Source organism: Eubalaena glacialis, chromosome 3 (genome assembly GCF_028564815.1).
Source record: "Eubalaena glacialis isolate mEubGla1 chromosome 3, mEubGla1.1.hap2.+ XY, whole genome shotgun sequence".
Taxonomy (NCBI): domain Eukaryota; kingdom Metazoa; phylum Chordata; class Mammalia; order Artiodactyla; family Balaenidae; genus Eubalaena; species Eubalaena glacialis.
This window is the reverse complement of record NC_083718.1, coordinates 83,826,314-83,841,256: the sequence shown is the minus strand read 5'-3', so window position 1 is coordinate 83,841,256 and position 14,943 is coordinate 83,826,314. Positions and strand designations below refer to the sequence as shown.

The following is a 14,943-nucleotide window of genomic DNA, read 5'->3' as shown; positions in this document are numbered from 1 at the left end:
CTGCCTCAGTTTCCTTACCTAGAGCATGCCAAGGTCATTGCATGATCACCAGCAACTTTAACACACCCCCATACACACTCCAACTCATATAAATCATGGACTGTGCAGTTGTTGCCACTGTCCAATAACTCGAGATATATATAATCTGACTAACATGTACATCTGAAAGTGTAGTGGAAAAAATGAGGGGAGATAAAGGAATCACAAAGCCCAAGCATGCGGTCCCACTCAAGAAGGGCACTCTGCCCTTCAGAACACACAAACACACACACACACACACACACACACACTTAGAGAAGAAAAAGGGAAAACACACAGACAATAGGAAGAAGATTCATCAGGTTTGAAGTGAAAGGAAAGAATGAGACAAACTAGCAAGAATGATTATATACAACATTTTTAGCCCATTCACCCTAATAGCATTTTTAAAATTAATTTATTAATTTATTTTATTTAGTTTGGCTGTGTTGGGTCTTCGTTGCTGCGCATGGGATTTCTCTAGTTGCAGAGAGCGGGGGCTGCTCTTCGTTGCAGTGTGCAGGCTTCTCATTGCGGTGGCTTCTCTTGTTGTGGAGCATGGGCTCTAGGTGTGTGGGCTTCAGTAGTTGTGGCTAATGGGCTCTAGAGCGCAGGCTCAGCAGTTGTGGCACAAGGGCTTAGTTGCTCCACAGCATGTGAGATCTTCCCAGACCAGGGCTAGAACCATGTGCCCTGCATTGGCAGGCAGATTATTAACCACTGCGCCACCAGGGAAGCCCACCCTAATAGCATTTGAAGGGTCATTTCATTTAATCGTTACAACAATCTTGTGAAGTACAATTTAAAGTTCTCAAGGTAACTTGCTCAAGGTCATCCAGCTAACAAGGGCATAACAAGGCTTTGAAAGAATTGGGCCAGACACTAAGCCTAGGTCCTTTCTTTTCTACCTGCCTCAAGCAAGAGAAGGCAGATTTAAATTTGTATCCATCCCTTCAGGGACTGGGAAGAGAAAAGAGGGAGGGTGAGGGACTCTATACCTAGGAAGATAAGTTTCTGTCTGATTCTGTTGCTAAAGAAGCTGTGAAATATTATTTACAATAGCCAAGACATGGAAGCAACCTAATGTCCATAGACAGAGGAGTGGATAAAGAAGATGTGGTGCATATATACAATGGAATATTACTCAGCCATTGAAAAATGAAAAAATGCCATTTGCAGCAACATGGATGGACATAGAGCTTGTCATACTGAGTGAAGTAAGTCAGAGAGAACGACAAATATCATATGATATCACTTATATGTGAAATTTAAAAAAATGGTACAAATGAACTTATTTACAAAACAGAAATAGAGTAACAAATGTAGAAAACAAACTTATAGCTACCGGGGAGAAAGCGGGGGAGGGATGAATTGGGAGATTAGGATTGACATATGCACACTACAATATATAAAATAGATAACTAATAAGGACATACTGTAAAGCATAGGGAACTCACTCAATTCTCTGTAATGATGTATATAGGAATAGAATCTAAAAAAAGAGTGGATATATGTATATGTAAAACTGATTCACTTTGCTCTACACCTGAAACTAACACATTTTATTTTTTATTTTATTTTTTAACATCTTTATTGGACTATAATTGCCTTACAGTGGTCTGTTAGTTTCTGCTTTATAACAAAGTGAATCAGTTATACATATACATATGTTCCCATATCTCTTCCCTCTTGCATCTCCCTCCCACCCACACTACCTATCCACCCCCTCTAGGTGCTCACAAGCACCGAGTTGATCTCCCTGTGCTATGAGGCTGCTTCCCACTAGCTATCTGTTTTACGTTTGGTAGTGTATATATGTCCATGCCATTCTCTCACTTTGTCACAGCTTACCCTTCCCCCTCCCCATATCCTCAAGTCCATTCTCTAGTAGGTTTGTGTCTTTATTCCCGTCTTACCCCTAGGTTCTTCATGACTTTTTTTTTTTCTTAGATTCCATATATATGTGTTAGCATACGGTATTTGTTTTTCTCTTTCTGACTTACTTCACTCTGTATGACAGACTCTAGGTCCATCCACCTCACTACAAATAACTCAATTTCGTTTCTTTTTATGGCTGAGTAATATTCCATTGTATATATGTGCCACATCTTCTTTATCCATTCATCTGTTGATGGACACTTAGGTTGCTTCCATGTCCTGGCTATTGTAAATAGAGCTGCAATGAATATTGTGGTACATGACATTTTTTGAATTATGGTTTTCTCAGGGTATATGCCCAGTAGTGGGATTGCTGGGTCGTATGGTAGTTCTATTTTTAGTTTTTTAAGGAACCTCCATATTGTTCTCCATAGTGGCTCTACCAATTTACATTCCCACCAACAGTGCCAGAGGGTTCGCTTTTCTCCACACCCTATGCAGCATTTATTGTTTGTAGATTTTTTCATGATGGCCATTCTGACCAGTGTGAGATGACATCTCATTGTAGTTTTGATTTGCATTTCTCTAATGATTAATGATGTTGAGCATTCTATCATGTGTTTGTTGGCAATCTGTATATCTTCTTTGGAGAAATGTCTATTTAGGTCTTCTGCCCATTTTTGGATTGGGTTGTTTGTTTTTTTGATATTGAGCTGCATGAGCTGCTTGTAAATTTTGGAGATTAATCCTTTGTCAGTTGCTTCATTTGCAAATATTTTCTCCCATTCTGAGGGTTGTCTTTTGGTCTTGCTTATAGTTTCCTTTGTTGTGCAAAAGCTTTTAAGTTTCATTAGGTCCCATTTGTTTATTTTTGTTATTATGTCAATTTCTCTAGGAGGTGGGTCAAAAAGGATCTTGCTGTGATTTATGTCATAGAGTGTTCTGCCTAAGTTTTCCTCTAACAGTTTGATGGTGTCTAGCCTTACATTTAGGTCTTTAATCCATTTTGAGTTTATTTTTGTTTATGGTGTTAGGGAGTGTTCTAATTTCATACTTTTACATGTACCTGTCCAATTTCCCAGCACCACTTATTGAAGAGGCTGTCTTTTCTCCACTGCATATTCTTGCCTCCTTCATCAAAGATAAGGTGACCATATGTGTGTGGGTTTACCTCTGGGCTTTCTATCCTGTTCCATTGATCTATATTTCTGTTTTTGTGCCAGTACCATGCTGTCTTGATTACTGTAGCTTTGTAGTATAGTGTGAAGTCAGGGAGCCTGATTCCTCCAGCTCCGTTTTTCTTTTTCAAGATTGCTTTGGCTATTCAGGGTCTTTTGCGTTTCCATACAAATTGTGAAATTTTTTGTTCTAGCTCTGTGAAAAATGTCAGTGGTAGTTTGATAGGGATTGCATTGAATCTGTAGATTGCTTTTGGTAGTAGAGTCATTTTCACACCGTTGATTCTTCCAATCCAAGAACATGGTATATCTCTCCATCTATTTTTATCATCTTTAATTTCTTTCATCAGTGTCTTATAATTTTCTGCATACAGGTCTTTTGTCTCCTTAGGTAGGTTTATTCCTAGATATTTTATTCTTTTTGTTGCAATGGAAAATGGGAGTGTTTTTTAATTTCACTTTCAGACTTTTCATCATTAGTGTAGAGGAATGCTAGAGATTTCTGTGCATTAATTTTGTATCCTGCTACTTTACCAAATTCATTGATTAGCTCTAGTAGTTATCTGGTAGCATCTTTAGGATACTCTATGTATAGTATCATGTCATCTGCAAACAGTGACACCTTTACCTCTTGTTTTCTGATTTGGATTCCTTTTATTTCTTTTTCTTCTCTGATTGCTGTGGCTAAAACTTCCAAAACTATGTTGAATAATAGTGGTGAGAGTGGGCAACTTTGTCTTGTTCCTCATCTTGGTGGAAATGGTTTCAGTTTTTCACCATTGAGGACGATGTTGGCTTTGGGTTTGTCATATATGGCCTTTATTATGTTGAGGAAAGTTCCCTCTATGCCTACTTTCTGCAGGGTTTTTAACATAAATGGGTGTTGAATTTTGTCAAAAGCTTTGTCTGCATCGACTGAGATGATCATATGGTTTTTCTCCTTCAATTTGCCTATATGGTGTATCACATTGACTGATTTGCATATATTGAAGAATCCTTGCATTCCTGGGATAAACCCCACTTGATCATGGTATATGATCCTTTTAATGTGCTGTTGGATTCTATTTGCTAGTATTTTGTTGAGGATATTTGCATCTATGTTCTTCAGTGATATTGGCCTGTAGTTTTCTTTCGTTGTGACATCTTTGTCTGGTTTTGGTATCAGGGTGATGGTGGCCTTGTAGAATGAGTTTGGGAGTGTTCCTCCCTCTGCTATATTTTGGAAGAGTTTGAGAAGGATAGGTGTTAGCTCTTCTCTAAATGTTTGATAGAATTCGCCTGTGAGTCCATCTGGTCCTGGGCTTTTGATTGTTGGAAGATTTTAAATCACAGTTTCAATTTCAGTGCTTGTGATTGGTCTGTTCATATTTTCTATTTCTTCCTGGTTCAGTCTCGGAAGGTGTGCATTTCTAAGAATGTGTGCATTTCTTCCAGGTTGTCCATTTTATTGGCATATAGTTGCTTGTAGTAATCTCTCATGATCGTTTGTATTTCTGCAGTGTCAGTTGTTACTTCTCCTTTTTCATTTCTAATTCTATTGATTTGAGTCTTCTCCCTTTTTTTCTTGATGAGTCTGGCTAATAGTTTATCAATTTTGTTTGTCTTCTCAAAGAACCAGCTTTTAGTTTTGTTGATCTTTGCTATCATTTCCTTCATTTCTTTTTCATTTATTTCTGATCTGATCTTTATGATTTCTTTCCTTCTGCGAACTTTGGGGGTTTTTTGTTCCTCTTTGTCTAATTGCTTTAGGTGTAAGGTTAGGTTGTTTATTTGAGATGTTTCTTGTTTCTTGTATTGCTATAAACTTCCCTCTTAGAACTGCTTTTGCTGCATCCCATAGGTTTTGGTTCATTGTGTTTTCATTGTCATTTGTTTCTAGGTATCTTTTGATTTCCTCTTTGATTTCTTCAGTGATCTCCTGGTTATTAAGTAGTGTATTGCTTAGCCTCCATGTCCTTGTATTTTTCACAGATTTTTTCCTGTAATTGATATCTCGTCTCATAACGTTGTGGTCGCAAAAGATACTTGATATGATTTCAATTTTCTTAAATTTACCAAGGCTTGGTTTTTGACCCAAGATATGATCTATCTTGGAAAATATTCCATGAGCACTTGAGAAGAATGTGTATTCTAATGTTTTTATTTGGAATGTCCTATAAATATCAATTAAGTCCATCTTGTTTAATGTATCATTTAAAGCTTGTGTTTCCTTATTTATTTTCATTTTGGATGATCTGTCCATTGGTGAAAGTGGGGTGTTAAAGTCCCCTACTATGATTGTGTTTGTCGATTTCCCCTTTTATGGCTGTTAGTATTTGCCTTATGTATTGAGGTGCTCCTATGTTGGGTGCATAAATATTTACAATTGTTATATCTTCTTCTTCGATTGATCCCTTGATCATTATGTAGTGTTCTTCTTTGTCTCTTTTAATAGTCTTTATTTTAAAGTCTATAGTGTCTGCTATGAGAATTGCTACTCCAGCTTTCTCTTGATTTCCATTTGCATGGAATATATTTTTCCATCCCCTCACTTTCAGTCCGTATGTGTCCCTAGGTCTGAAGTGGTTCTCTTGTAGACAGCATATATACGGGTCTTGTTTTTGTATCCATTCAGCCAGTCTGTGTCTTTTGGTGGGAGCATTTAATCCATTTACATTTAAGGTAATTATCGATATGTATGTTCCTTTTCCCATTTTCTTAATTGTTTTGGGTTTGTTATTGTAGGTCTTTTCCTTCTGTTGTGTTTTCTGCCTAGAAAATTTCCTTTAGCATTTGTTGTAAAGCTGGTTTGGTGGTGCTGAATTCTCTTAGCTTTTGCTTGTCTGTAAAGGTTTTAATTTCTCCATCAAATCTGAATAAGATCCTTGCTGGGTAGAGTAATCTTGGTTGCAGGTTCTTCTTCATCACTTTAAATATGTCCTGCCACTCCCTTCTGGCTTGAAGAGTTTCTGCTGAAAGATTAGCTGTTAACCTTAAGGGGATTCCCTTGTGTGTTATTTGTTGTTTTTCCCTTGCTGCTTTTAATATTTTTTCTTTGTATTTAATTTTTGATAGTTTGATTAATATGTGTCTTGGCGTGTTTCTCCTTGGATTTGTCCTGTATAGACTCTCTGTGCTTCCTGGACTTGATTAACTATTTCCTTTCCCATCTTAGGGAAGTTTTCAACTGTAATCTCTTCCAATATTTTCTCAGTCCCTTTCATTTTCTCTTCTTCTTCTTGGACCCCTATAATTTGAATGTTGGTGCATTTAATGTTTTCCCGGAGGTCTCTGAGACTGTCCTCAGTTCTTTTCATTCTTTTTTCTTTATTCTGCTCTGCAGTAGTTATTTCCACTATTTTATCTTCCATGTCACTTATCCGTTCTTCTGCCTCAGTTATTTTGCTCTTGATCCCTTCTAGAGAATTTTTAATTTCATTTATTGTGTTGTTCATCTCTGTTTGTTTGCTCTTTAGTTCTTCTAGGTCCTTGTTAAACGTTTCTTTTATTTTTTCCAGTCTATTTCCAAGATTTTGGATCATCTTTACTATCATTCTGAATTCTTTTTCAGGTAGACTGCCTATTTCCTCTTCATTTGTTTGGTCTGTTGGGTTTTTACCTTGCTCCTTCATCTGCTGTATGTTTTTCTGTCTTCTCACTTTGCTTAACTTACCGTGTTTGGGGTCTCCTTTTCGCAGGCTGCAGGTTCGTCGTTCCTGTTGTTTTTGGTGTCTGTCCCCAGTGGCTAAGCTTGGTCCAGTGGGTTGTGTAGGCTTCCTGGTGGAGGGGACTAGTGCCTCTGTTCTGGTGGATGAGGCTGGATCTTGTCTTTCTGGTGGGCAGGTCCACGTCTGGTGGTGTGTTTTGGGGTGTCTGTGGCCTTATGATTTTAGGCAGCCTCTCTACTAATGGATGGGTTTGTGTTCCTTTCTTGCTAGTTGTTTGGCATAGGGTGTCCAGCACTGTAGCTTGCTGGTCTTTGAGTGAAGCTGAGTCTTGGTGTGAGATGGAGATCTCTGGAGGATTTTTGCCGTGTAATATTACATGGAGCTGGGAGGTCTCTTGTGGACCAGTGTCCTGAAGTTGGTTCTCCCACCTCAGAGGCACAGCCCTGATGCCTGGCTGGAGCACCAAGAGCCTTTCATCCACACAGCTCAGAGTAAAAGTGATAAAGAATAGAAAGAAAGAAAGAAGATAAATAAAATAAAATAAAATAAAATAAAAAGTTATTAAAATAAAAAATTATTAAGAAAAAAATCTTAAAAGTAAAAGAAAAACAAACAAAAAAAACGGACAGATAGAATCCTAGGACAAATGGTAAAAGCAAAACTACACTGACAAAATCACACACAGAAGCATACACATACACACTCACAAAAAGAGAAAAAGAGAAAAAAAATATATATCTTCGCTCCCAAAGTCCACCTCCCCAATTTGGGATGATTCGTTGTCTATTCAGGTATTCCACAGATGCAGGGCACATCAAGTTGATTGTGGAGATTTAATCCGCTGCTCCTGAGGCTGCTGGGAGAAATTTCCCTTTTTCTTCTTTGTTCCCACAGCTCCCAGGGTTCAGCTTTGGATTTGGACCCGCCTCTGCATGTAGGTCGCCTGAGGGCATCTGTTCTTCTCTCAGACAGTATGGAGTTAAAGGAGCAGCTGATTCAGGGGCTCTGGCTCACTCAGGCCATGGGGAGGGAGGGATACTGATGTGGGGCGAGCCTGCAGTGGCAGAGGCTGCCCTGACGTTGCGGCGGCAGAGGCCGTCATGATGTTGCACCAGCCTGAGGTGCACTGTGCGTTCTTCCAGGGAAGTTTTCCCTGGATCACGGTACCCTGCTTGTGGCGCGCTGCACAGGCTCCTGGGAGGGGAGGTGTGGAGAGTGACCTGTGCTTGCACACAGGCTTCTTGGTGGCTGCAGCAGCAGCCTTAGCGTCCCATGCCCGTCTCTGGGGTCCGCACTGACAGCCGCGGCTCGCGTCCGTCTGTGGAGCTCCTTTAAGTGGCACTCTTAATCCCCTCTCCTCGCGCACCAAGAAACAAAGAAACAAAGAGGGAAGGAAAAGTCTCTTCTCTCTTCCGCAGCTCCAGACATTTTCCTGGACTCCCTCCCGGCTAGCTGTGGTGCACTAACCCCTTCAGGCTGTGTTCATGCAGCCAACCCCAGTCCTCTCCCTGGGATCCGACCGAAGCCAGAGCCTCAGCTTCCAGCCCCCACCCGCCCCAGCGGGTGAGCAGACAGGCCTCTCGGGCTGGTGAGTGCTGGTCGGCACTGATCTTCTGTGTGGGAATCTCTCTGCTTTGCCCTCCGCACCCCTGTTTCTGCGCTCTGCTCTGTGGCTCTGAAGCTTTCCCCCTCTGCCACCCGCAGTCTCCACCCGTGAAGGGCCTTCCTAGTGTGTGGAAACCTTTCCTCCTTCACAGCTCCCTCCCAGTGGTGCAGGTCTCATCCCTATTCTTTTGTCTCTGTTATTTCTTTTTTTCTTTTACCCTACCCAGGTACGTGGGGAGTTTCTTGCCTTTTGGGAGGTCTGAGGTCTTCTGCCAACGTTCAGTAGGTGTTCTATAGGAGCTGTTCCACATGTAGATGTATTTCTGATGTATTTGTGGGGAGGAAGATGATCTCTGGGTCTTGCTCTTCCGCCATCTTGAAGCTCCTCTAACAGAACATTTTAAATCAATTTCACTCCAATTTAAAAAAAAAAAAAAAAAGAAGCTGTGAAGCCTGGACTGAGTTCCTTCTCTACCCCTTTTGTCTCTTGCCCCCAAGGACAGGGTTGGGTAGATGCTCTCCAGAGCTAAGACTTCAGTGCTCTCTCCACCTCAGCATCCATGCTGGCAAATATCGCTTCTCCTGCCTGCTGTGTCAAAGTGTTCAGGAGGCTTCTAAACACCTGGGATCTGGTGTTTCTTCTTTTTCTCCTCCTCTTTTTCAGATGGGGGACAATGTGTGTTATAGAGACTTTGTTTTCCTTTAACCATCCTAGCCTGAAATGTGCAGCCAACATTCTGGTCTCCTGAGCTCCTCACAGTGGTCAGGGGGGAGGGTGACAGTAAAACTCTCACTTGTTTCCAGATGTTACCATATATTAAATATGGGTTCCTATGGTAAAATGACTGGCTTTCGCATTCAGTGTGGCAGTCTCTGCATGCTCTGGGCCTTGGAGAAGTAAAGGAGGAGGGAGTGTCCTAAGTCAGAAAAGGAAGGGCATGACCACGGTGTTCATAGGCTCAGGGCTCCCTCTTCCCTGCTCTGTACATGAGTGATGAATCTCAGGCACACTCAGAGCTAGTGGAGGGAAGATCCCCCAGCTGGTCCAGAGGGGAGCCAGGTTTTGACTGGGGAAGAGCAGCAGCCTCCTGTGTTTTAACAAAAGGGGATTCTGTGAAAGGTTGAGAAATTCTGGGAGATGTACTTACCATCAGAAGCCACCCAGTTTCCCCTTTCTTTATGTGAGGAGTTTGTGCGGCCAGATTCACCTGCTAACCCAACCCTGATGGTGAAGAAACAGAGTTTCTCTGAAAAGGAGAGCATACTTAACACCACCCATTGGGTGAGATTCAGATGAACAAATGGGGAGAATGATGTCAGGGGTCAAAGGAAAATTCCAGAGTCGGGATCAAGAACAGTGTGGGGTGGGGTACAGGAAGCACAAGTCGAGGCAGGCAGGAGAGTCTGGTCAGGCGAAGTACTGCGTGACAGGGAAATTCCTTTGCATCCAGGGCCAAGGCCCAGGGAGGGCACAGAGTACCCCAGCTTCAGAGCTAAGTTCAGATCCTACAGGGCCTGAGACAAGCTGGGTGACACCATAGGACAGAGAGGAGGAAGCAGGTTCCTTGAGGCTGAGAATCCTACCAGATGCAGCAGCAGGTTCTGCCCAGAGCTGCCTCTGTCAGGGGCTTTTGAGAGGGAGTTTGGGTGAAGAGAGGGACCTGGTCCCAGCCCAGAGGGGAGCTAAACTGAGGCAAGAGGCTTGGAGCTCAGCTGTGGTCATGGTGCTAGTAGTAGCCCAGAGGGAGGCGAGTCATTAAATTGACTGACAATGAACATTGGGTGGAGAAGGCAACAGAAGCTGTCTGTCCTTTGCTGAGCCCTTACTCTTCCTCTTAACTCCTCCCAAAAGAGAGAGACTTCTCAGAAATCAAATAATGCCATTCATTCACCCATTCATTCATTCATTCAGTCAGTCATTCTACAATTGCCAAGCACTGAGCAGCTACTACATACCAGGTGCCATGTAAGGATGGATGTGGACCAATGGCTATAGGGACACAGTGGGAGGCTCATCCAGGACTCAAGGTCATAAGAGGTGACCACCTGTGGAGCCAGCACGTGCTCTATAAACATTTAGGTATGTGTCTGGGGGCAGGGGAAGGAGGAACTATCCACACACCTGGGTTTTAAGGGTGATTAGGATTTTCCAAAGCCACACCTAGTAACATATTGTGTTTTGAGGACAACTCTGAAGCAGTGACTTCAGTTTCATGTTGTTGATCAGAGGAAAATGTCAGTGTAAGGACTCAGGGGATCCCTATTCTTACATCCCCAGAAAAGTCCATGGCAAGGAGACTCTTCAGGATCCAACCATCACGGAGGGAAGGTGTACCTGGGCAGGTGCTCAGAGGCTACTCACCTTCTGCCATCCTGAATGCTATTACTGCTCAGGGTACCAAGGCTCTGTCACTATGTCACCCTGGACTTCCTCCAGAGTGAAAGCAATCTGGTTCAAAACAAGCATTTTAGCATTTCAGCCTTTCCCTTCCTCTCTCAGACCCTTGTCCACTGAGTGATGATAAACTAAATGAGTCCTTTACTTCCATGTATGCTAACTCATGTCCCCTCCTATTTTCAGCAGTGCTGGAAATACCTTCTATTTATCCCCAGAGCCACCTCAAACATTAAGCAGCTTTATTCTTACTTAAGGGGATTCATCTTAGCAAATATTAAGGGCTTACCCAAAAGGCAGGGCTCTTTCTGACCTCACATTGCCACTCACACAATGCTTTCCCAGGCCTGTGAGTGGGCCGAGCTCCAAGCCAGGAAGGCTGAGCTGCCCCTTTCCACTTTTAATCATTTTCCTGCCTGGACTTAATTTCCTCTGTAGGCATTAAGAGCAAGGGTGGGTTAGGACAAAGGTGAACATAGGATTTCTGTCTAGAAATCCTTTTCTCATGGGGTCTATTGTTTGATCTTGGGTGAGTTATTTCACCTCTCGTGTCCTCAAACTCAGTTATCACTTGAGGAGTGTGGACTGAGCGAGGGTCTCTGAGATCCATCAAACTAGTGACTGTGAACTAGGCTGTGTACCTTGCCCTAGGGAGTTCCTACTCTGCTGAGGGGAAGGGGTCTTCGTACTGGGATAGCTCCTAGAATGAGATATGACTGGTGTATATTAAGGACTTGATTAATATTTGTTGAATGAATGAGGATGCAAATATTACCATGGGAACACCGCTGTTTTGAGCGGACACAGCTCTGATGCTCAGAAAGCTCCCAAAATATACAGAGCAAGAGAGAGGAGAAAAACATTGCAGCCAGCAAGATCCTCAGGTGTTGGGTCTGGAGTTGGAAGTGGGCAAGAGGTGGGGGAGGATTCATCCCTGAGGGCTCCTTGGATGGGCTTGGGGTGAAGGTGGTTAGAAAAGCCTTCCAGGTTTTCAGGTGAGGGTGAGAAGAGAGGGTTGGGTTAGGAAAGAGGGAAGGGCCATGACCAGAAGGCTGGGTGGAGTGGAGGGAAAAGTTTATCCCAGAAGAGGAATTAGCTCTTGAAAATCTCTGAAGAAAGAGAGGGGTGAGGGTGTGGTTAGTGAAAGCAAAGCAGGTTTACCCAGATTAGCAACCAGTCAGAGAGGGGTGGGGTTGGTGAGGGAGTGATAATTAAGTAATTCCAAATGTGTGTAGTTCAGTGGAATTAGGAGAAAGATGGCAGGAATTGATATAAGGGCCTAGGATATTCCAGACAAGGAGTCTATAATCAGTCAATTCCATGATCTCTAGCACCTGCCTTTATAAGGCAGACAACTCGTGCCCACCTCAGTTCCTCTGCTCCCCTTCCCTTCCCACTTATTCATGTGCTCAAATGTATTCATCCCACAGAACTTGAGGAACAACCATCTCAAGGAAAAAGAGAGCAGGAAAGTGGCAAGACCACAAAAGGACTCAGCTCTCCCTCCAGAGTTAACACATTAAACCCTCCAGGAACCCTATGGCTCACCCATTCCCCAACATAAGCCCTATATTTGGGTCTAAGGGAGAGGGTGGCAGTGGGAATCAGGCCCAGGCGACATCATTGTTAGACAGCCAAGTGGGTGGTTTTCGTCACAAAAGTTGAGCAAACTGGTAATTGAGAGGAATAGGGTGAATCATGTTTGACAGATAAGGAATGAAAACAGAGGGGCCCTGGGTGATTGTATTTCCTTGAGATAGAGCTCATTCATTGTATAAAAAGCCTGCTGGCTGCTGACTTCACATCAGACAGTAGCAACCAGACAATCGATTCTTCTCTGTGTACCAGGTGAGTCTCTGATTGGAATTCATTAGAAATTTTTATTTTTTCACTGTTGGAAAATGGACAAAGGCAAAGATGAGTAAGGGTCATTAATAATTAATAATACCCTGAAACAGGGTATTAATTGGAGAGAGAGAATATTGGGACATCTTTATTTTAAATGAAATACAGTTTGGGCTTGAAGGGACCTTAGAGCTGGTGAAGCCAGCCACCTCAGTGGACAGCTGTGGAACTAGGAGTCAGGGAAGGGGACAGATCTGTGCAAGTTCCCATAGTAAATTAGTAACAGTGTTACAACTAGAACTCAGACTCAGGAAACACTCAGCAACACCATTATTCTCTCTGTTTATGATAACTTATTAGAAAAATTTTAATTCATAAGATGGACCTCTACTCAGCATTTATTATATTTAAGGCATGATGCTAGGCACTGTGGAGGAATCAGATGGTCACAGACTTACTCAACAAACTTACAACCTAGCAGGGAAGATAACGCATGTACACACACATAGATGAAATGCAAAGTAGGTAAGACAGGTGTAGAGGGGTGCAGGTAAGGGTGGTGGCAGTTTGGGGGAGCTGTGCTCAAGAAGAGCTCCCAGTGATGGCACATGAGTGAGCTGTGATGGAGGAGTATTTAGACAGAGATAGGAAGGGAAGCATTACAGAGAGGACGGTGAACGCAAAGGCCAGAGTGAAGTCATAGGAGCTCAGATTCACGTAGAGTCATCCTATAAGTCGCAAGGTGCTCTGTGTGGTACTAGGGGTGTGTATGCTGTGGTTGTTTCTACACTATCACTTTTCAAAAGACTTAATATGTAGTCTTGGGTACGTGTCAGTGAGGGATATGACATGTCTGGGAAGAAACAGAGCCAAGGAATGAGCCAATGAATCCCACTGAAACGGAGCAGAAGGAATTGTTTTTAAGCTCCTCCTCTTGAAATGACCCTGAAATTTCAAAGCATATTTTAACTCTCATGTATAGCTAGTGGGGAGGAGAGGCTCTCTCATCTAAAGGGAACTGAAATGAAATCTATTTGGTATTTAACTTGGTTTCTTCTCTGTTTAATCAAATCATTGAGTCAGCTTTTCTGTCTCTAGGTCCAGCCTACTTTGAAGCATGAGTTCCTACCAGCAGAAGCAGCCCTGCATCCCACCCCACGAGCCTCAGCAGCAGCAGGTGAAACAGCCCTGCCAGCCTCCACCCCAGGAACCATGTGTCCCCGAAACCAAGGAGAAATGCCACACCAAAGTGCCAGAGCCCTGTCACCCCAAGGTTCCTGAGCCATGCCAACCCAAGGTTCCAGAGCCCGGCCACCCCAAAGTTCCAGAGCCCAGCCACCCCAAAGTTCCAGAGCCATGTCCTTCACCAGTTATCCCGGGGCCAGCTCAGCAGAAGACCAAGCAGAAGTAATGTGGTCCACAGCCAAGCCCTTGAGGAGCCAACCACCAGATGCTGAATCTCCTCTCCCATTCTACTTCTGCATCCCATTTGCAATTAACGTGCTGTCACCCTGAGTCATAACCCCTCCCTCTTTGCACCCTCTAAAAAAGTTTTCCTCACACTCAGTCTGGAGGGCTCCTGAGCCTTTGAATAAGGCTGAAAGGCTCATTGGCTGAGCTAGTCTTCTGGCTGCTCAGGGCTAATCTGAAGAGGGATATTGGGGTCAGGGGAATCCAGTGAATCTTTCCTGCTCTGCCCCCATTAAATCACTTTTAACTCCATAGCTGACTATGTGTGTCATTGGCCTACTCAGCTTTCTTCAAGTTTCTTTCACCTGAAGCAGGAACGGCACACAGTGAGGGCTGGTTGTGAGGGCTGCAATCAGAAAGTGCCTGATCTCAGCACTAGGAACGTGTGTGTGTGTGTGTGTGTGTGTATGATGGTTGTACTCACAGGCATTGCTGGGTTGGCACTGGGAAAGCAGGCAAGGCCATCAGAGCCTGTTACTTTGAGCAGCCTGAGCTAGAGCAAGGCTGTCTTCTTGCCCTTGAGTATATTCTTCATATCTGAGTGTAGATGGTGGCTGCTTCATACCATCTCTGACTCTGAGTCCATGCACCCAAATCGCCTTTATTCTGTTCTTATTTCTTTATTATTATTATTATTCCTGTTCCAACATGATTATCTATTCTTCACTCATCCTCCATTCCTGATGCCCCAACACATGGAGCCAAGCTCTTAAACACTCACACTCACAGACAGAGACACACACATCTACATCCACAAACACATACCTACCCATACACTCACACACAGAGAGACACACACACAGATCCCCAAAATTACAACACACACACACACACACACACACACACACTGATTCAATCAACTTAGTCTTTTTCTTTTTCTTTCACTGAATCCCCAATATGAAGACCC

At 43.1% G+C, this 14,943-nt stretch overlaps 1 protein-coding gene across 1 annotated transcript; it reads left to right on the top strand.

The window, feature by feature from the left end:
• Positions 1–13,683: 13,683 nt before the first annotated feature.
• On the top strand, positions 13,684–13,977 carry SPRR1B (small proline rich protein 1B). Its single transcript, XM_061185995.1, has one exon. It carries the CDS (start codon positions 13,684–13,686, stop codon positions 13,975–13,977), a length of 294 nt encoding a protein of 97 aa, XP_061041978.1.
• Positions 13,978–14,943: the final 966 nt, after the last annotated feature.

Excerpts from the sequence above, each read along its gene's own strand:
- SPRR1B (XM_061185995.1), top strand. The coding sequence starts at position 13,684 with ATGAGTTCCTACCAGCAGAAGCAGCCCTGCATCCCACCCCACGAGCCT.